This window comes from Empidonax traillii, unplaced genomic scaffold, assembly GCF_003031625.1.
Source record: "Empidonax traillii isolate 1590-97213 ecotype Southwest subspecies unplaced genomic scaffold, ASM303162v1 scaffold115:size2055165, whole genome shotgun sequence".
In the NCBI taxonomy this organism is placed as follows: domain Eukaryota; kingdom Metazoa; phylum Chordata; class Aves; order Passeriformes; family Tyrannidae; genus Empidonax; species Empidonax traillii.
In genome coordinates, this window is record NW_020955308.1 from 942,649 (window position 1) to 968,433 (window position 25,785).

The following is a 25,785-nucleotide window of genomic DNA, read 5'->3' on the forward strand; positions in this document are numbered from 1 at the left end:
TCTAGAGATTCTGGTTAAGATGTGTCTCTGGGTATGTTAACCAAGGCAATTTCTTAGCAAGCAATATGCTAGCCACCTGGGACGGTTAATGAATCTGCTTTGTGGTAAACTTTTTAGGAGTACACGCTACAGAGACTTTTTAAGTGCGTTGCTTTCTGAATTCTATTATTTCTATAAAGTTCTTTTGACTGAAATTCATATTTCCTTTTATTCTGGAGATTCCTGCGGCTCAGTTTTCACTGCACTACACATTTAGCATTGGGGTAGGTTATTACAAAACTGTTACTTGTTATCCACAGTTGAGAGTATTGTTTTTTACTGTATTTTAAAGAGGGATTTTCTGTTATTTTTTGCACTGCTTCGTTTGTATGTAATATTTAGTCTCTAGTGCTTCTCAGAGAGACAGACTGCTAAGAAGTTACTCTCTTCTGTAGCTTTCTGTAAATATTAAACACCAGCTCCCCATCGTCATTTACAGCCCGTCCCCTACAGAGGGCACCTTTGCCTTATTGGAATTACTTCTGCAAAAGAGATAATCGGTGGTTATCAGGGAAATAACTGAGCCTTAAAGGGAGCTCAGACTTCTCGCAGACACAAGGACTTGTTTGCCTAGACTTTTTAATTAACCAAGTTTTGTACTATAACTCAGCAGCCAGAAATAACAATGTTTCTTTCTGCATTATTCTCCCCAAAGAAGGAAGGCGATGAACTGGAGATAGTTAGAATTTATACGAGAGACCAATGAGTACTGAGATGAATTACAGAGTGTAAGTTTGGGGTTTTTTTCTTTCCATCAGTAATTAGGGGGTTTGTCATCAAAAAAAATGTTTCTGAGATGAGTACTAAAACCATTGTCCGTGGGAAAGCAAGCTGTAGAAAGAAAGTCAACCATTTCCCAAATAAATCTTTCTAAAGACCTCCAATTAGTAATTGCTATCTGAAAGCTGTTCAAGTGGAAGAAAGTAAGATTTTATTCTCCTTTGTAGATTAGATCATCAAAACTGACCCTGAAATTCTTTTTTGGGAAAAATACCAATTGACAGAAAGACTGAGCCAAAAAGTAATTTTCTTCCTGATTTTTTGGTGTGTTATTATTTTTGAAGTGTCAAGTATATCATTCATAGTATCTGCCGGTTCTGAGTAAAACTAGAAATACTTTTCTATTCAATATTGTTTTTCAGCTCAGTCTGTAACACCGTCATCCTTTACAGGCCACTTCACTGATATGTTAAGACAGATGTAAACGTCACTGATTTGTAAATGAAAAAGCGAAAATTCTAAAGAATAATCCTTCTTCTGTCATTTTATATATGTCTGACCATTCAAAACAAACTACAGCTGCAAAAAGAAGTACAAGACATCGCTTCTATGTGACTCCCAGATAGGCCAGTACGATGTTAGTTCATATTAACTAGGGAAAAAACACACAAATAAATGCATTGTTCCCTTTGCATAATGCCTTTTTACAGCGTTCCTATCAATAAAATTTACAAATAGCCTTATAAATTTAACAGCAGGCAACCTGTTGCAAGAAGACACTAACTTCTCCAGACTAGTTTCTGGGACTAATGTTGAGTGTAAAGAATCTAACACAAAATCCAGCAAAGAATGTGCCCTGCTTCTCTAACATTTTTTCTAGAAGACTCTTATAGAAAATGCATTCATGTTTACATTTTCAGCTTCAAATACCCAGCACAAAAGCATTCAAACAAAAAAACCTGAATCTCTAACCCAGGCTGCTAAATTAATTAAGCAGTCCCTGTATTCATGAGTAATACTTTAATGCCATTGGAAAAAACTGTTTTAGGGAGCATTTTAGCAAGCTACTCTTGTACTATAATTTTACTTCCTTTTTCTTTCCTAATTATAGGCTGAGGCTGGATTCCTAACTAATGAAGGAAATTTTTATTTTAAGATTTCATTTCTAGAAATCAACAGAAATGTTTCCCATGTAAAGACTGAGAAATCAAGAGCTTGTACTTACAAAAATGTCCAACAGGAATATATATATTTTAAGACAGTTAATGTAATATAAAACAATTGAAGCTACATTCGCACTAGTAAATTACACAGTGCCACCAATATTCCCAGGTCCTGGAATGTAATGGTCTAGACTGTAACACTGTTTGAATGGCCCTTGGCATACTCTATGCATCCTAAAACCCAGTTCAGTTTGAGGGAGAGGGAGGCTGCACATCCCAGAGACCCTTCCCAACTGGTAGGCTGCTGCCACTACCCCCTTTTGAGCAGGAGAAGTTTACAAATAGGCATATGTGCTAGCTGGCTTTATTGCATGGGAACATTCCCTGGCAAGTGTAATTTGCTAGCATAAACCTAGCCTCCAAAACTGTGTTTACTGCAGCCATTATGTATCACTGTATTTAAACAAATTCAGCTATCAGCCTTTACTTGTAAACTGTGTGCTGAGTTCTAAGCAGGAAACAAAACACTCGAAAAAACATTTTCTTGATTATATATACTGCTATAGGCATTATTTTCCTTGTAATTGTTTCAGCTTGATAGTAAAAAATAAAACTCGGTGCTGTTAAGAAAATGTTAGTTTCGAGTACAGCTTTATAGTTGTAGATAGAACAGATTATAACAAAAAGTAAAAGCCACAGAAGAACATTTTAGAAGAATCTAAGCTACTTAGGAGCTCCGCTTTCAAAACAGAACAAATTTAGCAGAGAACAAAAGGTCTTTATTATCAGCATAGGGTATGTCCGCGACATTAACAGTGAAAACACTGCACAGCCCAACAGCAAGTGTGGTTGAACACAGCCCTTAAAATCTTGTGACACATTTTCCTTGAGAAGTAAGAGAGTCTACTTGGAGATCTTCCTCCCGGTAATAATATAGTGGTCAACTGGCCTAAATTTCCCAAGGAAGAACCAGAGAAACCTTACTATAGACTTCATATTTGATTGCTCATGTTCACTGCTGCCATGTAGGAAACATGGCTTGTCCTGTGAGAACAATAGAAGATGCATGCATGAAAACTGCTTTCCTACCCTGGAAGTGACCTGCCCAACTGGTTATTAGCTGTACCACAGAATATATAAATATGGATGCAGAAGCCTCATTTCACCTTAACCTTCCTTGGAGGCCCACTTGTGGAAATGCAGTGAACCCAAGCAAAGATTGTGTTTAGGCATGGACCCTCTCTTCAAAATAAAAATTAGCTCTGAAATTTGTGCTTCCATCTGTACATCCAGCAAAGGAAACCTACATGCTTGGTGAATTATGCACTAAGTGATTTTGGCACCTACTAAGTCATGAGACAATTGGTAGTACGAGCGTGGGACCTGAAGTTTTTTGTGGATCCAAGTTGCCCTATCCCTCTTCACGTGTGAAAACAGAATAATCCTCAAGTGCATGAGACTGATCATCAGATTGAAGGGTATAATTAAGCAAAAGCACAACTATTAAAACTCTTTCTAACCAGCTAGATTAAAGCAATTTAGATGCTGGTAGTTCATTTTTCTTGTTTTGAAGTTCACATCTAAAGTTTATACTCACGTATTTAGAAGAACAAGTTTTAATGAAACCAACTTGCTAGTATATACTTTGACTAAAAAGTATTTTGTATGGATAAAATTTAATTATTGTAATTCATCTCTTTTTATATGTTTATGATTTCCTTAAATTTGTTTCTTACTCTAATATATTCACTGCTTTTCCCTGAAAATTACCTTTTCTTTTCAAAGTATAAGGATAAAATGCGATTTTCTTCTTTTTATTCTTTCATGACTCAGCTTCTTGCTTTCCAGTGTTAAGTACCTACTTATAGAACTACAGCTGCACATAAAGCTAAGAATGTATTGAGGAATTGCTATCTTCACAAGTCTATTTTTATAGAATAAGTATTCTAATAATTTAATTTGTATAAGCACTCAAATACATACGCCTAAAGTCCAGTATTGGGAGTAATAAATTTCAATCGCATGTAAATCACTGAACACTGAAGGTGAACAGACAACACAGAAGTTGTGCTATTTATAAATTCAAAGAAACAGTCTTAATAAAAGTCTTTTGTCATTATCCATAATCAATGGTGTATATTTCAAGGGAGCTTATTTTGGCCCTACTACACCATTATACCTACCATAAAGACACAGGAACTTTTTTTAAATGTTTTATATCTATGCCAAGTGTTATCCTGTTTTAAAATCAGTCTTTTTTTTTTTTTTTTTTTTTTTTTTTTTTTTTTTTTTTTTTTTTTTTTTTTTTTTTTTTTTTTTTTTTTTTAATGAGAAAATAGAGAAAATTAGGACTTTCTGCAAATTATATTCAACTAGTTTGGTATTCAGTGCCTTCCTTATTTATGGGTTTGTAATAAATTTTTGGCATAGACAACTATTTAGGTGTATATTTTAGTTCTTATTACAGATAAAGAATGAGCAGCAACAGTAAAGGAAAAGATGTGTCTGTCAAACAGAGGTAGAGAAGAGACTGCTTTTCATCATCCCTGGATGACTTTAGATGTTAAGCCCAAAGTACTTGAGAACATATTTGCAGTTTTCCTTTTCGGTTAAACAAGGTCTCAGTATCTTAAGACATTTACATGATGTGAAACAATGATTTACTGAAAGCTTTTAAAGATACAGTTAGAAGTAGACAGGACTAGTCCATTCCTGTAGGTTGTGCCCCACTGTGTGTGATATAATCCAAAGCTGCCTCTTACAGCTTTAGGAACCCTGCATGGGAAATCATATTATGCTGGACACCATTGTAAGTGCTTGGATCCAACTGGGAACATTATCCAGTACCCCAATGCACAGCAAACAATAAGCCAATACAGGAGACATTCAGTGCCACTGTGAAAGTGTATTTTGAGCTTATGTACTTGGTATCTTCTATTCCAGACAAGAGGGCTCTGTGTTGCCCTCCTTGCAAAGTTCATTTTCATCTGCAAATCATGGAGATCAGGCAGTTTCCAAGAAAATCTAAATGTTACCCATTAACAACATCTGATGTATGCAAACGAATAAACAAATCCCCCAAAACTCAATCCCCAAACACCTGAGAAGAAAAAGGGGCCTAACGGAAATATCTCACAGGTTTTCCGTAGTTTTGCAAGTGTCAGTGTACAGAGCTCAGGAATGTGTCTGGTGGTGTTCGTGCTTCTGCTTTATAGCCAGGTAGCCCCCCCCCAATTCCTGTCATAATGAGTGTGAATATGCTGCCCATGAAACACTCACCCCATTTACACGCTGCCTCAGACAGATGGGGGCGGCGGCTGGGGAGCAGCAGGGGAAAGGACAACTTTTCCGTTTCTGCTTTTTCCAAGCTTGCACTCAGATAGTGAAGAAACAAACACCCACTTCGTCACAGGTGGGCTTAAACCCTCTTTTGTCCGTATCTCATTCCCCAGTTCTGCCCGCGTTTTCTTCCCCAGAAAGGACGTTTCTCCCTGGGGGAGGCCGCGGGGTGCGGAGGGGCGTGGAAGGGCGCGGAGGGAAGCGCTGCCCCCCACGCACGGGCACTAGTGGGCGCTGCACTTTCTGTTCGATTTCTCTAAGCACCGATATTCCATGTTGCTTCCAGCCGGGCACTGGGGCAGCCGGGCGCGGGGAACTACTGCTTCAGTAGAAAAGACTCCGTCTGTGTGTGCAGTTTACAGGGAGTTGTCATTTACGTCTCGTTGCTTTACTGGAGCTGAGCTGACAGAGTTCACTGGCAAGCAAGCACCAGGCAAATTACTACTACTTTTTTTTTTTTTTTTTTTTTTTTTTTTTTTTTTTTTTTTTTTTTTTTTTTTTTTTTTTTTTTTTTTTTTTTTTTTTTTTTTTTTTTTTTTTTTTTTAAGCAGCACCCCACAGTGCAGCCCCTGGCGTCACGGCTGAGGGCTCCGAAATAAGGTGTCGCTCCCTTTACTACTGTGTTTTTACTACACAAAACACCCGTGATGTCCCCAAGAAGCATAGCTGAAAGCTGTTGAAGTGCCGTGCACGCCACTTTAAATTTGAGCTTCTTTTGGTGTGGTTGGCAACATAACTTTATTTTGTCTAGGCTGGGGTCGGGGGGAATTTTTAACAAGTCCCCTCCACTGATATGTTTCTCTCTTGTTATTTAACAGGGAATCTCTTTGGTCCTATTGCAAGAGACATGAAAAAAAAATACCTGGGCACGTTATCGGAGTCTACTTAGCAACTTTCAGACTTTGTTCCTCTGCTTTGTTACCTAAATACAGAAGACAGAAATGGGAGATAACGCTCCCATGCAAATGAAGAGATCAGTTGCTCTGATCTCTGATCAGAGTCTCTGCTTATGATAGTGGAAGACGCATTGGTTTTCCCTAAAACAGATTTTTTTTTTTCCCGGTAGCCTGACGCATGGAAAGCGCCAGTGCATTGTCCTCGGACAGCTGATGCTTATCGGGCCAGTGGGGGTATTGTGTTTCAGCTCGTGGCACTGGAAAACCTTGTAACTTTCTTTTGAAGTTAAATGGCTTCATTTTGTTTCTATGTATGAATAACTCTCCGAAGAACTATAGTGACCCAAAAGCGGACCCGTTTACAACGCTAGTCCAAGCAACCTGTTCCTTTCTCTCGGGCGGAGCTTTGCCCAAGAACTGGTCCTCTCGGAGAAGCAGGCAGGCGGGCAGGAGGAAAGGGAGAGAGAGGGGGAGGCTCCTCAATCAGCCCAAGTTGCATCGTAATTAAATTGTATTTCATCCTACCGAGGCATGCAAAATATCGAGCAAAATACAAGTTTAAGTAATTTGTTTGTATTCTTACCTGTAGAACTTGGAAATTAACAGCCTCGCTAGTTTACTGTTAAGCCTGGAGAGCGAGAGATTGCTTTGCAAACATTACAGTTATTATGTCTGCAGTTGGTACTCTTTGTATAAATTATTGATCAGCCATCTTATTTTTCTTTCTGCTTAATGGATATTATAGCATAGCCGTTTACACGCTATAGTTAAGGTTGTGTCAGCACTTCCATTTATAACATCCCCCTCTTACGCAGAGCTTATAACTCGCTATAAAATTCCGCTCTGTGCTGAAACTTTTCAAGCAAGGGCTCGGACTTTTAAAGATCCTTCCTCCCTCTCCGCCCCCCCCCCCCCCCCCCCCCTCCCCGGAAGAACAACTAAAAATGTTTGCCTGCTTTTTTGAAATATGGGAATAAAAAAGGCAACCCCCCTACCTCAACGTTTTTCATTCACTTAAGTGACATGAGGAGGAAAAGGCTGCGTGTCTCAGGCTGTCAGTTCATATATTTAAAATAAATAAATAAATAAATATAAGAAGGCAATGTGCATTTTTTTTGTTGTTGTTACAATTATTATTTTTATAAAGGAAGCAATTGGTGCTGGAGCGGCAGCCGATCCGCCGCCCCTCAGCACCCGGCGGGCGGCACCGGGGGCTCGGCGGGGCCGTGGGAGGGAGGGACGGAAGGAGGGAGGGAGGAGGATTCCGCCGCTCTCCACGGCTCTCGGGCGTGGAGCAGGATGAGAGGTCCCCCAGCACCGACAGAGACCGGGGTGAGCATTGGAGAGCCAGGAGCACTGAACTTCGTGCCGGCTCCCAGTGTTCCGACTAGCCTGGGTTGGGAGCGCGGGAGGGAGCGGCTGAGCGAACTAACCCTGTGAAGAGGGGAAGGCACGGGAAAGGGCAGCTCAGATTAGATCAACGCTTTAACATAATTTAGTGGCAGGGGCTTTGTACTTCATAATTATTGCTCCGAGCGACTTTCCCTACCTGTTGGTAGGTGAATTAACACGTTGGACTGAGGACCTCTAATGAGAGCCCAAGTCGAAACTCAAACATCACCCGTCTATGCCAGCCCTCATTTAATTCACGCAGGGAAGTTGGTTATCATTTCCTCCTCGCGCTGCAGCTCTCCCTCTCGGCTGTCAGTTGTCAGGTGAATGTCAGCACACAGTGCCCAGCCACTGCTGCATCCATTCATCCATCCTGAGGTAGCCCGGGAAGGGAACGCGACCCGACCTGTTTCACTGTGTGGCTCTGGTAGCAGCAACGCAACCGAGAGGCTCGAATCAACAGAAGTGTTGTTTTAGTTACTGACTTCGAAACGTCTTTTCTGAAGTCAGAACAGCGACTTAAGGAAAAAAAAATGTAAATAAGCAAGTAGCTTAATTGGCGTTTGGTTTTTTGCAATTTACATATACGTGCTTGTGCGTGGGTGTGGGTGGGAGTGTGGGTACGTGTGTTTGAGTGTGTGTCGGCTGCAGGGGAGGAGGGAGGGAAAGGATGAGAGGGCTCCTAAGCCGTCGGTTTTTGCATCTCCCAGTACAGTGTGTCCTTGGTCAGAGCATCAGTTAGCATCCCCTGAGATAACACCCATTGCCCGTGGGAATGAGGGGGTAGAACTGAGGGATACTCCCTGGAGTTAAATCCTGCCCCTGTACTGAGGCAGTGAGTACCCTGGGAGCCAGGAGGGCTCCCTGACGCGAGGGTGTAAAGCCGGCAAAGGATGCTCTAGCGCTCTAGCGCTGAAGTGCCGGGGTAGGCAGGGCGTGTGCGAGCAACCAAGACGGCAGCAATTCCCCATCCAGCCCTGTGCTGGGGATGCACAGCCACTACTCTCAGTTCTCCGTCTGAGAGGCTCACATTAAACCATTAACACAAGTGGTATTTGGCTCCCAGATTCTCGTTTTTAAAGACTTTAAAAGTTATTTTAATGGCTCCAGAAGTTTCTTCACTTTCTTTCTTCCACCACCTTTTTTTTTGGTGGGTTTTCTTTTTTTTTTTTGGTTAAGCAGGCACCATACGTAAATATAAATTGCAGTAAACAGAACGTGTAAGCATTCTTGCCATGTATTCTGGATTTTTTGTGATATATGGTGGACTGTTCCGAAGTATATGCTATTGTTGAAGCTGTTTGTGCCGGGTGTACTAATGTACTCTTTGATTGAGTGAATTAGCAGTCATAACAATCTGGCAGTCTGGCCATAGAAGTGTGCTCAAATTGATTTGTGTTATGGCTGGACTGGAAAATCTAGTGTTAGTTGTTTTTTTGCCCTGGGGCATTGTTTGTACCAAACTCCACTTTTCATTTAATTTTCCAATATATTTTTGAAAGACCAAAAGGTTTGTGATCAACGTTTGCTGCACTTTATTATTATTCAGTTATTAAAAATATCCTATGAGTAATTTCAGGTTCCCAAAAACCTTGCTTTCAATTAGAGTAAACATAATTAGCGTGATGTCGTGCCTGGAATGGCAAATCTCCCTTTGTATCTATTAAGCATGTTATCTACTTGTCCTGTCACTGAAAGGAATCCAGTTTGTATTTATATTGGACAAGGTCTTGTGCTACTTTGACTACAAGGCAACAATTAGAAAAACAGCACTGCAGTATCCAGTTTCTTACTACTGGTACAACATTTCACATCAATCTGAACTGTATTCATGGTGTTTTCAATGTTTAGTAAATATCTTGGTGGAAGACAAGCAAAAAAAGGATCTCTATTCACACACTTACATTTCTATGAGTCTATTTTCCTGAGCGATGCAGGGGGGATTTGGTATGAGGTCCCTCCCTCTTTCTCAGTCTTCCCTCTAAATAACAGATAGCTCCTCAAAGGGGGATTGCTGCTCTAGACCTGAAATTAAGAGCAAAGCAGAACTTACCTTCTCTTTGCCAGTACTTGTTCCTTTCTTAGAATCCTCTGCTCGGCAGTCGTTTGCCAGAATTATAATGCAGAATGATTAAACCTAAAACACTACTCTATTGATCACACAGAAAGCTTTGTGAAATCATCTTGTTTCTTCTATTCAGAAACGGTGAACAAAATAGGTCACTAGACAAGGATAAGATAAAATACAAGACAGAAAGGTATTTCTCAGGAAAATAAATTCCAAAGAAATGCAGGAAAAAAAATGTGGATGAACTTAACATGATAATACACTATTCATCCTTACCAGGTGCCTATCTTCTGTATGCATCCCCTCCCCCCAGTCCATTCCTTCACACACATTCAGAAGATAAATACTTTTCTGGGTTTTTTTCTGAATGAATTTAAATATTTAATTATCAATAATAACTGAGGATGGGGGAGGGAGCTGATGTAGTATCCTATCTCCTGTCAGTCAAGTATCCAGATTCCTTAAAATGCAACAGCTACAATGCGTTTTCTAATTGCATTTTACCCTTTACAGCTGCCCTCAAAATTGCAATTTAATAAAATTGTGAACACCATATCAGTCTTTTTTTAAAGCAATAAATTACAATCACTGTCAATACATCTTACTGCTTTAACTAACATTTTAATATATCAAAATGGTAAAAAGAAAGAGAGAGAGAAACAGAGAAAATACCTGCCCTGAACACTTACATGAGCAGAACAGAAACCCTGCTTCAAACAATCTTCCAGGAAAGAAATTAAAGACTTCTTAATTAGTGCAGCAATTAGGCTTTCTTGGTCGCATTTTAATCAGCCCAGGCCCTATCAAAGGACAAACAGAACGATTTGCAGGTCTTTGAATTTTAAACAGTCTTATTGATTTCAGCACCATAAGTCTTCACTTGACACAGGCAGAATTTTCAAATATCAGTTACAGTAATTTGAGTTTTGCTGATATCAACTCAGGGAGAGAAAAAGAAAACACCCAACAATATTATTATGTGAAAGGGTCAGCAAGTGAGAGAAATGCAATCTAGTAAAGTTTACAAAGAGCGGCCTCAGGATTTGTTGGTTTATGTGAGTGTATGAGTATATGTGCCAGTTAAAATAATCGAGATGTTCTCCATAATAATTAGAAACACTTACCATGCCAGAAGCTTTGAAGGATCTTGAACCTTTTCATAAATCTGTTTCTTTCTAGGTTTCTAATCCCAGTGTTGCATTGAAATCATCAAGGTTAACCCAAACCCCTGGTAGTAAACTCTTTCAAACTACATTTTCCTTTGGACTATGAGGATTTTACATTTGTGAGGCCACACAGCAAGTAGAAAAGCAGAAGGGCTGGTGTGCGTCAGATTGTAGGAAAGGCAGAGAACAAAAGAAATGTTAGGTTTCCTAATTCAGAGTTCACTCAGATCTCCAAGTGGCAATATCACATGAGTCTGGCTCTGTCCCGACCTTCTTAAGGATCTGTTCTGTCTTCATAAGGTGTGAGAGAAGGTGAGATGCAAAAGGACAGGTGAGGCAAAGAAAATACGGATGGAGTTGGCTTTCTACAATTGAAAAAAAGAGAAAGATGCAGTGCATCTATGTTTCGAAATTACAAGTTTTACGCAACACTAGATCCCACCATTGGGATCCCACCACTGGAATTCGAGTTGTATAAGCTCCTCGAGACAAACATTCTGAAAAAATCCCACCTAAAAATCGCTCGAAGAAGTGTTCTGTCCAATTATGGGTACACAAAATTTCAAATTAAAAAGCTGCTTTGTATTTTCTTGGGTTTATTTGCAATTTTAAAATTTTAGTGCAGGATAGCTAAAATTTCAGTTGTAAAGGACCTCTTAAGTGGTTTTAGAACACAAATTCCCGTAGATTGAATTTAAAGTACAATAAGCAAACAGATCGTGTGAGAGTAGTTTATGTCTGATACTGCGGAAATTCCCCTGCATCAAAGTACCACAGTTGAGATTATCCACTCTGCAGATGTGTCATCCCGTGACTCATGTCTCACGTAATAGTACATATAAAGAAAAAGAAGACAAAAAGCTATTGGCACATACATGCATCGCATGTAATTAGGCACACAGAGGGTGCATTTTTAAACAGGAAGAACTATGTACGCACCGACCCCCGATTTTGCACACCCCCATCAGTACCATTGGCCACTTCTTGGCCCCTTTGAAAGTGCGAAGTTCCCTGAAGACACGCGCGCCAGAGCCCCAGGCTTTCCCGACGGGCGCCAGCTGCCAAACGCCTTTCCAGCCCCATCCCGACCCCGGTCAGGTACCGCGCCACGCCGGGCGCGCCGCCCGCCGCCCGCCCGGCCGCGCATGCGCGGGCCAGCGCCGCGCTGACTTGCGCGCTACCTGGCGCGGAGGGGCCGGGGCGGCGCTGCGCGGGAACTGCGCGGGCTCTGCGCGTCGCCGACACCTGTTGCGCGGCAGTCCCTGCGCGGGCCGCCCGCTTTCCCGTCTCCTAAGTTACTTGTGTGCCGCCGCAGCCCGCTTGGTGCGGTGTCTCGGCGGCCTGCCCGTAGTGCCCCTGTCCCCTCCGATCCAGGGCCGCCGCGGGAAAGCCCTCCGCGGATGCTGCCGCGTGGGGCTGCCCGTGGGCGCCCCGCGCAGCCGCCGCCCGTGCAACAAAGGGGACCCTCGGCAGCAACTCCCACGCCGCCGGGAGGAGCGTCTTGTGGTCCCAGGAGAGCAACAACAGCAGCAAGAGCAACAGACCCGTCCGGAGCTTTCTGCTTTTGTCTGCCCCGGCAAGGTGTGCGGAGCCCAGCGCCCGCCCCGCGCCTCGGCTCGCCCGCTCCCGCCCGGCTTTGGGGGAACGCTGGAGACGCTCGTGTTTCTCCACAAACTGTGTTGACAAGCGACTGTTGAAAAGGGCTGGGAAAATTACATCTCATCTCTGGTGGGGTGAAATATGAAACATGTAATCTAACGGTTCCTGAAGGAGGGGGGGGAGAGAGACTTCTCTCGTCTCTCTCTCTGTTTTCCTGCTCCGGGTTCCTGGTTGGATAATTTGGGTTAATACTAGTGAGTGAGCCTTTTGCTGCTTCAAAGGGTATTTCAAGTTGCCGGAGCTCCTCCCCTCCGCACCGTGTGACAACAACAACTCGTCCAGCGAGCGAGCGAGCGGCGGCGGCGGCAGCAGCCAGCACTTCCCAGCTCATTTTCTCTCTGTCATTCCCCTCTCAATCTTTGATCAATGTACTTGCCAGAGAGAACCGAAGTCCTTCAAACCTCCTCCTTTTCACCTTCGTCTTTAACGTGGTGCTAGAGCAAGGACCACAAAAAGAAACTGCCCTCCCCCTCCCCTCGGCCCCAGCCCCGCCGCCCGGAGCGGACTTCTCCTCCTCCTCCTCCTCCTCCTCCGTCCCCACTTGCGGGACACTTTGTGCGTTCTCTCTCTCACTCTGCCCCCTGCTCTCTCACTCGCCGCAGCACCTGATCCGGGGTTATCCCCCCCTCTTCTCCCCCCTCCTCCCTTCTCTCCTTTCCTCCTTTTTTTTTTTTTCTTAAATACATTTTTTAATTTTTCCCCTTTCCCCTGCGTGTGTGTGTGGGAACTTTCCCCCCTCCCCCTGCCCCCTCCGCCGTATATGTGACCATGGCCGTACCGGCTGCTTTGATCCCTCCGACCCAGCTGGTCCCCCCTCAGCCTCCGGTCTCAACTTCTGCCGCCTGCACCACCACCACCACCACCTCCTCGTCGGCCACCTCGTCGGCGGCCACCTCCTCTCCGTCTCCGTCCATCGCTCCCCCGCCGGCCGCTTCGGGGACAAACCTATTCCGGCCGGAGCCCATCGCAGCGGCAGCAGCGGCGGCGGCCACAGTCACCTCCACCACCAGCGGCGGCGGCGGTAACGGCAGCGGCGGCGGCAGCGGCGGCGGCGGCGGCAGCCCCAGCCTGGGCACCGGCGGCGGCGGCGGCGGCGGCGGCAGCAGCGGTGGCGGCAGCGGCGGCACCTCCACTCCCAATGCCAGCGCGGCCAGCGCGGCCGGCAGCCTACCCGGCAAGCCCGTGTACTCGACCCCATCCCCGGTGGAGAACACCCCCCAGAATAACGAGTGCAAGATGGTGGATCTGAGGGGGGCCAAAGTGGCCTCCTTCACCGTGGAGGGCTGCGAGCTCATCTGCCTGCCCCAGGCTTTCGACCTCTTCCTGAAGCACTTGGTGGGGGGCTTGCATACGGTCTACACCAAGCTGAAGCGGCTGGAGATCACGCCCGTGGTCTGCAACGTGGAGCAGGTCCGCATCCTGAGGGGGCTGGGGGCCATCCAGCCCGGGGTCAACCGCTGCAAACTCATCTCCAGGAAGGATTTCGAGACCCTCTACAACGACTGCACCAACGCTAGGTAAGCGCCGCAAGGCACACGCGCGCCCCGCCGGCCTCCCCCCCCCCGCCGCCGCCCCCGTCCCACCCCCGCGCGGTGCGGTCCGGGCGGGCGGTGCGCCGCTCCCCGCTGCCCCCGCCCGCGCTGTCCCCGCACCCAGCCGGCCTTCTGCGCATCCGGCGGCGCTGCTTCTTGGTGGGACGGAGGGAGCGAGGGGGAAGGAGAAGGGGTGTTTGTGCCCCCCTCCTGCTGCGCCTTGCAAGTGTCGCCCTGTCATTGTCCTCTGCTCTCCTCCGTCCGAGGCGTGCCGGGGGCAGCGCAGCGCGGGAGCGGAGGGCCGGCGGGGGTGGGGAGGGGGCAGCAGGGCCAAAAAGTGCTTTCTGAGCGACCCCGGTGCTCACGCGATCCCTGGATGTATCTTTAAAGTGGGCAGCCCTGGGAAAAAAACCTTCTGAAGGGTACACGGGAGTGGGCGGGGAGCGGGGGGACGGCGACACAGACACTCGGGTGTCGCGTTAACTGGGATGGGGTGCACAACTGGGCGTCGGGCCCAGTCCGGGGAGATGGAGGCCACTTAGCCATCAGCTGCTATCACACATCCGAGGGGGCACGTGCACTTTTTGTATAAGGCTGTGGGGCAGTTGCCACATGGCGAACGGGGGAGGTGGAGGGAGGGCGGGAAGACGGCGAGGAGGAGGAGGAGGAGGAGGTGGCGGCGGCGACGGCGGAGGAGGCGGCAGCTTTGCTGTGGGGCAGTGGGGAGAGGTGCCAGGCGGCCGGGCTGGGCTGCTCCCTCGGCGGGGGGGTGGTGTCGGTCCCCGAGGAGCAGGTGCGAGCAGCTCCGGGTCCCCGCCAGCCGGGAGGAGGCGACGGGGGCAGTAGGAGCGCGGCAGGGATTTGGCCAGGCTGGATCCTGCTACCGCGCAGAGGAACGCGGGCGCGGTGGCGGGAACGGCTCCGGGGGCGGGGAGCAGCGCTGTGGCTGCGGGCGGTGCGGGGGCATCCGCGCACCCCGCGGGCCTGGGAGGCGCGCAGGGGAGGTGAGCCCCAAACTTGCCACAGCCGGAGAGGGGTGTCAGAGGGGTGAGAAGGAGCTGGCGAAAGAGGAAATTCCTGATGCAATAGCAGCCGCCTTTGCAACGGAGGGCGAAAGCGTGGGGCTGTTATCTCTCCATCTATAGGTTACAGGGCTGAATCTCCTCGATAAGGAGAAGGGATCGCATAACTGCCGTGACCCCGAGATCAGAGCGGTCGGAAGCGGCTCCAGTTCCCGGGAGCTCGCCCTGCCTGGGGCGGAGGCGGGGGGCTCTGGCTCTGCCGCGCTGGAGGGGCCTCGGGAACTTCCCACGGAGGACGTCGTGGACAAAGTCCCGATGCGACTTTCAGTATACGCAAACAAACAGACCGGGCTCGTTTCACTTTCCTATTGTAAGATTTCTAGGTGCAGCAATAGCCAACACGTGGGGAATTAACCCCACGCGATGCCGTGCTCTTGACTGTCCCGTCCCCGATGGCGGGGGGTGTGACATCTCCTCCTCCCCCTCCCCTTCCCGATTCAGCGGAGGGTGCCTGAGAATCATTAGCATTGAGCCAGGCGAAGCAGAGCACTTGCTTTGCGGTGGCTGTTGCTAGATGGATTGTTGAAGTTCCTGAATATTCAGGGCAGCAGGACAAAACAGCCTGGAATAACTTCCAAGCGCTGACATAACTGTAGCTGCTCGGGTAACTGTGCTGTTGTTTCATGTGGAATCAACATGAATATTAATAACTACGCTTAGACGATCGTTGGTTGGGTGTTTTTTTTTTTTTTGGATGGGGGGGGTCTGTGTGTGCGGGTGGCTTGTAACTTGCAACAACTCTGCAAGAGTTCCAAGATATTGTCCTTAAAAATAAACTCATGTAACTTTTACTTTGCCACAGTAATACCGTGTGAATTTTAATTTGGACGTGTAAAATTAAGAAATAGAGAAACTTTTTTCTTTTTTTTTTTTTGGTGGGGGCAGTATGGGGACACCAATTCCTGGACTTGGCAGGGTTATAAAAGGGTTTGGCAGGCTGGTTGTAACATGGCTTGATTATGTCAACAGCACAGAATCGGCTGTGTTTCAGCTGTTCCTGAGGTCTGCTGTGTTATCATCCAGTGTAGTAGCAATTACACTAGTGGGTTCAGAAGTAAATAGGAATTGACCCTTAAAAAGCGTAATTGTAGCAGACTTATTTATACGTCCATTGAGCAAATAAATTAATGGAAATTATATACAGTAGGTATAAGAAATGTATTATTACAGTATAGACGAATAAAGCAAAGTGGGTCAGTGAGTTTTGGTCAAAATCGATGATGTCATCGGAAGATAAATCTGTATTTGCTTTCTGGGTTTCCCCTCTAAGACATTTCATTCTGATTTTTCTTTCCTTACAAATGATTTGTAATTATTTCTGATGTTACAGTAAATATGCAGAATATTTTGATCTATGCAGTTTAGTGATTTAAGCGACCTTTCCAGACTCTCAGTTACGGCATACTTTAGTTGGGTGATGTCTTTTTGTATCCTGGGTGGACACTTAGCTGTTGCGATGGAAGCTAAAAGAGCCAACTCCATCCTAGCGGCTAAATTGTTATACTCATCACATTCAAAAATTTCGAACCAGCATCTTATCACTGTTATATTTGTCTCATAATCAGCTGATGCACTCAAGTATGCTAATCCCTTTTTGGAAAGCTTCATCAAGGTTAATATGTTATTTAATCAAAAAAGGCATCCAAATAAAGCCATTACTTTGTTGTTCTTTAAATGGATTGAATCGTTAGTTGCCAGTTGCTGTGGAAATAATTTGTAATAACTTATTTTGAGATGGAAAAGTTTTAGACATGTTTCACCAAAATGATACATTTTAACTGTGATATTGCTATTTAAAAGAATCAATAAAACAAAAATCAATAAAGCACCAAGGGATTTTCTATTGAATGCTTAATGTGGAGGTCTGTAAAGTGAATTGGTTTTTGTGTTTATTTGTGATACTACTAATAATAACATGATACCAAAGGACCTTTTTCTAAATTAGGCTTGTGTATCAGTTCACTGGAAAAATAAGCTTCCGTTATGGAAGATGACTTTTCTTTTCTGGTCATACTGACCTTTGCTTTTATTTTCCTCATAAAAAGCACTGGCCGCCAAACAGAAATCCAGGAAATAGCAAACTGTGCATTTAGCTTACATTCCGATTAAATGGTTTGACATTAATGGGATGCTAGAAAGCCATATGCCAAACAAATAGGGGAAGGATAAAGGCAAAACATGGAAAATATTTAAAGCTACTGGATGCCAATCGGGTCATGTTTCTTGAATGTGTGGGTGAAAGAGAGTAGCAAACTGTGCACTGGATGTCACCTGCCTAGGATTAATGACCTGGAAGCTATTGATCCCAGATTGTTTCTGGTCTCTTGTGTTTTGAGCACTTGTGGAATTTTGCCATGCTGGGTCCCTTCGTTGAGTTTTCCCATAGACTTAGGCTGGCTTTGGATCGTGCCCACATGAGTAAAGGCTGAAAGCGTGTGCTTTCTTCTGACCCCCCTCCTGTGGCCAGGATATGTTAATCTTTTCTGACATTTGAAGATGATTTTGAATGAGTTCATTGACATTCATACTTAAAGTGGGGAATTATTTGCACTCTTTGTAAGGTATTTACAAATTCTGGAAAACAACCTAATTGATTTTTGAGTATAAAGGGGAAAGAAGCTGAACATAAAACAATTCTCTTCAAAGCCTGTCTTACACGGCAGTTATTCAGCCTGTCTTTGCTAGCTTCTGCTTCTCTCAAATTATGTGGACCTAGCATGTCCTTGTTTACTGAGTACTGCATGCTTGCATAGCTTTTTTTCTCTTTGTATTAATTAAAGGAGTATCTCACTCAGATAGCTTAGTACATATCGTAGATACTTTAAATGAACAGGTCAGCAAGTGCTGCTGAAACGAACGTCAAATATATCGTACCTGTGGTTTATATGGATGACCTTCCTTCTTGCCACAGATTATTAAAATATAATCAGCAGAAATATGGAAGGCTTTACAAGCAAAGATGACTTCTGGAAGACCAGAAGATAAATTGTAGTCACTATATAGAAGGAGTAAAAGGTTTGAAAGTGGTTTCTTCTGACTTAAAAAAAAAATAAAACACTCCGGTTGTTCATAATAACAGTACTTTAATATCCATCCGATTATATGTATTTATTGGTAAATATTGTAATTTAAAAGCTGGGATCCTTGGACCGTACTTATTACAACACAATAGAATTGTTTATCCCTTTAATCTGATACTTAGTACCTGGCAGCAACACGGTATTGGATACTTGAGGAAGGGAACACTTCTGTGAACGCTGACTGCCTGTTGCGAAGTGCTGCCAGTGCTGTTCCCGGGAAGCGCTGTCGGTGCTGTTCCCGTGCAGGGAGATGAGGGCCTGCTAGTGATGGGCAGTGAGAGATTTTTTTTTTTCCTGATTGCTTCACCTGATCTTCCTCAAGTATTTAATTTGATTAAGTCTTTCTTAATCTTCTAACTATGAAGATTGATAAAGTTTTGTGTTTTTTTTTTCTTTTTTTGAGAAATCTTTTACGGGCAGATATAGTTTATATAAAAAGTACAGTTTTATCGTCAGTTTTGTATCAACTTTACTTGCAAGAATGGGTTATACGAATAGCTTTGTCATTTTCACAGACCATTGCCATCTCTGTTCAAATGCTTGGTTCAGTCTCAGGATTCCACTCTCTTTCTGGAGCCATAGGCCCCTTGCTCTGGGGGTGCTGAACCCCTGTCCTGGGCGCGTGGACAAAGTTCCCCACACTGTGCCCCTATGAACTGCACTCAGGGGCCTGCTGCTCCCCCCTGGGGCTTCTTCTCTGCCACTCTTCAGCACCATAAACTACAATGCACTTAAATATTCTCATTTACTACTTGCTTGATATTTTGTAATCTGGGGTGTGTTCCGAATGTTTGTTGGAAATGCTAATTTTGTTTGAATGCCTTTCAGTATTTCTTCTGTTTAACCCTGTTACTAGATCATTCCAGACAGCTGTTTTTTGCCTCTCTCTGCAATTCATCATCCAAACTGAATTGCGTATGAAGCAGAGAATTTTCATACACTGGAATGAATTTTAATATTTTCCTTTTGAACTGTGTAATTGATATATTAAATTGTTATTGCAATCCCTGCTGGTCTGGTACAGGTAAATGTCTTTCACCATTGTCAGTGTTGCCTAGTCATGGAGGAGCTTTACAAGTTTAGCTGTAAAAATTCGTTACTGGCTGCAGGGTAGCAGAGAGAGTAAACAGAAACTACCAAGTTTTGTCTAAATTGTATGAGCCAGTGAACCAAGAGTCTGAAACAACCATAATGCCTGTCTGGTTTTAAGCAACAGGACTCTATTTAGATCCTCTTTGTTCTTTTATAAGTTAAATATGTTTTGTTTTAAAAATAACGTTTGGGGCATCTGCTTTGCATTATGAGTTAATTCCATTCATTGTTTTAAAATAGTGATTAACCTTTTGCAAATTATATACTGCACACGAACAGTAATTTTTTCAATAATCTTTAAATGTGCATGCTGTAACAGCGCCATAATGTGGACTGACATAATAGGAATTGACAGTAAATTTTTAGTTGCCTAAATACGTATTTAAATGATAGAGCTGAAGAGTCATCTGCAAAAAGCTATTATGATCCAGAGACTTAATTCATATAGAGATAATTTTTCCAGTGTGAATTAAGGAAGAATTTTTCTTTTTCCTTTATCATTTAAGTTATTTTCAAGAATCCTGAAACATAAACTGAAAATCTTATATTTAGAATCAAGGTATGTCTGTGACTTGAAACGGTAAAATCCAGGTTGCTTTGAGGACTAACTTTATCCTTAACCCACTACGTTCTAATTACTTATCTGATACAATGCTCAGCTGGGAGCATCTCCTAACAAGTGCTGATGTTTCATTTCATAGGCATTGTAGAATATTGAAGTGAAATTTAATAAATATGGAAACTTAGCATTCACTACGAATAACTGTGAACGATTTAAAACTTCTCTTTTTTTTTTTTTTTTTTTAGGGAAGAAAAGGAAAAAGGGTAGTACTATGGAAAAAGTACCTTTCCATAAAGTGGAAAAATGCTGTCACTGAATTTCTTGAGAGAAAGGATCAGCATTTGATCATCCAGCTACATTCCAATTTAGAATTCTTCACTCTAAATCACTGATAGTGTTAAGCTGGGAAACTACACTGGGGAAGGATAACTCTGTAAATACTGAATACATGCATTCTCTTCTGTGAATTTCCATAGGTCTCTTTTAGAAATGGGATATTGGACCAAAAGGAACCAGAGTGGCAGTTCAGGATACATTCACCAACACTAATGAAACTGCTTGCATGAGTTGTGATCGAGGAAATGGATCACAAAACGTATTTTAGTTCACACTGCTTTAAACAATGTTTTGTGATAATTACATTTAGGGTCAACATCCTCCCGGGGCAGATGGATTAATATATACAATACAGTTTGCAGAATTGAATGGAAAGATCTTGTAAATCGTGTTTATCCAAACAGTTTATTAGGAATAATCGGAAACTTTCTGAAATAATATACGCCTTTTTTGTTGCTATTCATTAATTATGCTTTTGATATAATGAAATAGTCCAAAGTTTTTACTGTGCACTCCTGAGAATACTCGAGTGGGTAACACTTAACTTTCTGTTCATTATTCTGTTTAAAGATACCCTGTTCTCTCCAAAACTAATTTACTGTAGATATTTTCTTTGCATCCTGCATAATTTGCATCTTCCTTGTGAAGAAAAAAGTTATTTCAGTATGAAAAAGAAATATATTTTTGTTAAAAATATCAAACAGTGGTATTTTATGTCCATTGGAAGGCTGAAGTTAGCCATAGTCCAGGAACAGTGGAGTAGGTGCAATTAAAATTTCCTAGTGTACCTCACCACAGTAAATGTATATTCTTTTCCCATTAAAATAATATGATATTTTGGTAATGCAATTTTATTCATCCTTAGAATTTATAGAATTACTCTCTGAGGTGGCCAAGTGTCTAAATTCTGCCTAAATTCCTTTTGATCCAAAACAAGCTCGGGTTCAAGCAAAGCTTTCAGACTTGTTTTCTTATTCACATTATAATTTTGTGTGGTACTAAATATACTGGAAAAAAATGCACCTTAGCTGTTAAGACATGTATTTTTTTATGTTTATTTTTTTCCTTTGATTGTATGACTGAATGAGAGGGCACACTAGCTGTGCATACAGATTAACCAGCTGACAGAGTAACAGAGTTACATACTGGAATTGGATGGTGCAGGGGAGAAAGGGAAGAATGGGAGTACGTGGGACTGCTGCACGCACTTTAGCATAATTGTCAGCTGAAATATATTTGTCACATTACGATACCATGATTGAAGTTCATAACTCTGAATAATGTTCTTGTTAGAGCACTTGTTAACGATACTGTATTGAGAACAGGTAATAAGTGTTTTACAATTTGAGTAAAAGTTGTTGTTTGGGTCATCTCTTAGCGTATACTTGTATTTACAAATTGTTAAAAGCTATTTTTAAATATTACTTTTGGGAAATGCTTTCTTTTTCATCTTACATAAAATGTAAGAGATCAAAAAGAAAGCAGTTATATAAAGTAAACTATAAAGGGAACAGAGTATATACATATATATTTTATTACAATTTAATTGCATCTTTTGTAACCTTGATTTCATGTTGTTCTCATACTTACTGATGATTTTTTTTTTTTAAATACTAGATCATGATTTTATATATGGGACAGAAAAAACTGCTTTCAGGTTGTAGGTACTTTTTAAGAGAAGTACAAACAATTTGTTACATTTTCATCGGTGCTAAATCTAGCCAGGGTTTATTGATAGTTTCAGCATTTCTTAAACAACATATTACTAAAGCTATTATTTTTTAATTATTAAGTTCCCAGTGTAGTAAAAATATAAACTTAACAATTTAATTGGTTTTATGTTTTTTACGTTATCTGTCTTTATGAAGCATCTAATTTTGTTTCTAGTTTCTTGGTCTGCTGTAAAAACCTTCCTTTGTTGGACAAGGTCACCTGTAGGACTTGGTTATTTACATTAAAATAAAAATGCTTTGGTTTTAAACCATATGTGTAACTTTAAGAATGTGGATAGTCCTGTTGCTTTCAATAGCCTACATGCATCTTTTAAACCAAGCATGTGCAATATATATTTGGAAGGGCTATAAAAGAATCAGTTGACATCTTTGCTAGGAAGCTGGCTTGCTGTATACTTTCTTGCATTTGCAGGGACAATTTAAAAGCATTGAAAAAATGCTTTAGATTGAGTGTCCTGTAAACTAACACTTACTGCATAAAATAGATTCATAATGCATTTTTTAAATGCATCATGCATTTAATGTAATCTTTGTGGTTTTGTGAGCATTTTTTCATAGTAATTAATTTTAGGATATTAGGACAAAATCTTTGCAGGAGTGAGAATCAGAGTTCGGTATAACCTGTGGCTTCATCCCTTCTCCTGGGATTTTTTTGTATTCATTTTTATAGCACAGATGAAGCCTATCTCTTTTTGAAGAGAAAAGACTTTTCCAAGATATGTGCCATGGCTGTCACTTATTACATTTTAGTTCTGATACTCACAGATAGTTTGGTGGGAAGGAAGTGAAACTGTTTTTCAATTGTCTTCTGTTTCCTTAAATTTCTGCTTAAAAGCTAAAAAAAGAAAAAAAAAAGGCATGGAGAGAAGAAAATACCTTAGGTGGTATTAGGCATATAATAAGGATTGATACAAGTGAAAAGTCGTATGTTCTCTTTTTCTTTTGAAAAAATATACTTCTCTCTTAGCTTGTTAGAACAGGTTCTACAACGTGATACATACTATTTAGTTGTTTCCCTGTCTGTATCTACCACTAAAGCCTAATTTCATGATTCTCTTGTCTGTTTCATCATAATGTCATTCTAATTCAAAGCAGGATCGGTTGTTTTGTTTGTTAAGGACTTTTGGTTTGTTAAGGACTTTTTTAAGGTGATACTCGTAGTTTTTAAAGACCAGGTCAAAAAATAAGCATGAAATGCTAATAAAATATTATGTCTTACGTTATGGGGTATTATAGATGGCTTGTGATTCTACTGACTCTCTTTGAAATCAGTTTGCTGCTGAAATATGATGTTAAGAATGTCAGTAGTAGAAAACGAAGCTCCTGCTACAGTAAGTTACAGTTTAAAGTATAAAATACATTTTTGAGAAACTAGGAGAAAAATGTATTAGAAATACTAGTTTACCAGCTTATATCTGTTTCAGGAGCGCACATGCAAATCATGTAAGGGAGGAGTTGTAATATTTCCTGGGCAGGGCATCAATGAGGTTTTTAGTCTACATGTTTGGGTATAGCCACAGCTGTTGAATTGGCTTAAGGCCACCTCAAGGTACAACAGGTGGGACATGGCTAAGAATTAATAAACCTTCAATAGATTTTACTGTTCAGAGCCTCTCTGGCATTATCTCATCTCAACAGAGTGACGCAAAGGGTGGAATTTATCTTGAGAAGCAGCAGCCCACTCCCATAGTATGTAGATGCCAGGTTTACACACTGAAAAGGCAGTTTGCTCAAAGACCCTGAACAATTTCTTTGTAACCCTTCCTCTGCTCTTTGAATCTGTTTAGTCGACCCAGAAGGCGTGTGTGGTCCCACACGGATGGATTTGTGTTGCTCAGCTGAGTGGTCAGACTCAGCCCATCATTGTTTTGGCCTCATTCCAGTGAAGTTCAGACTAGTATGCAGTGGATGGGATGTGGTGCTAAAATACAGCAGTTTCAGGTAAAATGAAGGAGTGGAGACTCCATGGCCTTTAGCTCTCTGCTGCTGAGCCTGTGCTAATGTGGGTCTGCCAAGTATAGGTTTCATCTCTTCTGGTGATCGTTTTTGTGGTTTTGCCTCGTATCTTATTTTACATGTCTTATTACTTAGATTGGGAAAATACAGTGATGTCATAAGAGGTAATAAAATAATAGTTATGAAATGCATTGTGAAGCATAGATGTATTCAGAAATATTCCAAAGTATGACTGCATGAGTAAAACATTTTGACATTAAAGGAGAGAAGGATGTCGTTAGTTAAAACTGCTGGCATTGTTATGTGATAAGGTCGTCTGCTCTTTGGTGTGCCAGCTGATGAGAGAAAACCGTTTATTTTTTAGAGGTGAAAAATATGGAGTGAACTATTTCTAAAAACTGTTTTGTGAAATTGTGTTTCACCCCCGTAAGTGGTTTTCTATGTAGAAGGTGTGCTCTAAACAGGATGGGTCTATCTTTTCAACTTGGCTAATTGCTTCCTTTCAGAAATCCAGAATGCACGCAGATCTGAACTTGTAGCCAGGAAAAAGTGCTGCCATGCTTCAAAGTGCCAAAGGACCTCAGGGGACAAAAACTTGACCTGGTTTTATGAAACCATAGAATTACATTTATACAAATTAGCCCATGGGAAAAGAATGAACTGATCCCAATTCATTTCTAGATTCTGGGGCCTTATGGGTCACATGTGAATTCTCTCCTACACCTGTTTTTCTTCCAAATTTTTCTGAGGACGTTTTTAGAAACTTACTTTATATTAGGTATGGGTTCTATGCCTAATATTTAACAGTTCAGTATTCTAATTCTTTAAAATGTCTAATGGTGTCTCAATATAATTAAGCTATAAAAAGTTTCAATTTTAGAATTTGTTTGGTATGGGCTAAATCCTCAAGCCATGAACTGTCCCCTGGGCTTAGTAAGTAAGGCTTTGTTTTCCTGCATGTGAAATAGAGCAGGCAGTGACTGTAGTCAGTGCATTTTGTATGGGCTATAGAAAAGAGAGCAGCTCTGCAGATGGATCTTTAGGCTGTTCACCTGGAACATGGCTCAAGGTTCAAAAATCTGTGGCTCAAGCGTTACCCAGTGAGACAGTCTACAAGAAGACTCTCAAGACTCCATTCTTCCTTCTCCCAAAATGACCTTTCTCTTTCCCTCAGTTAGACTAAAAATTTGGGATTTGAGAAGTCTTGATTCATGCCTTGTCTTGGAATCAATTAAAGTGATGACTAGGTGGTACCATGGTTTTCCTCTTTCCATACTTTGGTTTGAGCTAGAACACTAAGTACCCTAGGGTGAGTGCATACCTTTCTCTGGTGAGGTGGTATGGTATTTATGGTGTCCAAGTGTTCTTGCTCTTACAGTGCCAGGCTGTACTATGACAGCTAAGTTGAAATAGTGGGCCCTAAGGACAGGGAAGGGTTCCTTAGTTCATATACTTATAGGGTTGTATTAAAATTAGAATTAGCTTGCATTTTGATTTATTTAACAAACTGAGTGTTCTGTTCAGCTTGAAGTTTGCCTCAGCAATTACTATCCCACAGAGACTCTACAAACCTTCCAGGCTTCTCTTTCACCTTCACTTCCTATTCTCAGTCAGTCTTTCCCAGTCTTGAAATGTATTTTCAATGCTGAAATTGGCATTAAGTGCCTATGTAAGTCTACCTGTTTCCAGTGAATGAGTGACAGATTTGGATACTACTAGTCCAGTATAGATGCTTTTCTCTTTAATGCCATCTTAACACTTTAGATCGACTGAACAGCTCAGCTGATCATCCCTGGCTGTTGGCTTTTTGCTCATCAATGTGGATGTAGCAGAGGTGGCTAGTTCCGAGATTGTACTCCCTTTATTTGCTTGGGCAAAAAGGATTGGTACGTGACAAATGGGTATAACAGTGTTACCAAAACAAGTGAGAAGATACTTATTCACTCTGGTTGGTTGTTCTTCATACCAGT

At 42.3% G+C, this 25,785-nt stretch overlaps 1 protein-coding gene across 5 annotated transcripts in view; it reads left to right on the forward strand.

Moving 5' to 3' along the window:
- Nucleotides 1-12,928: 12,928 nt before the first annotated feature.
- The window catches only part of DACH1 (dachshund family transcription factor 1), a 358,226-nt gene continuing 345,369 nt past the window's right edge, over nt 12,929-25,785 (forward strand). For all 5 annotated transcript variants that reach the window (XM_027882958.1, XM_027882959.1, XM_027882963.1 and 2 more), the window contains exon 1: nt 12,929-13,959. In XM_027882958.1, coding sequence (XP_027738759.1) covers nt 13,211-13,959 — 749 coding nt within the window. In that variant the 5' untranslated portion in view covers nt 12,929-13,210. The remainder of the gene's footprint in view (nt 13,960-25,785) is intronic.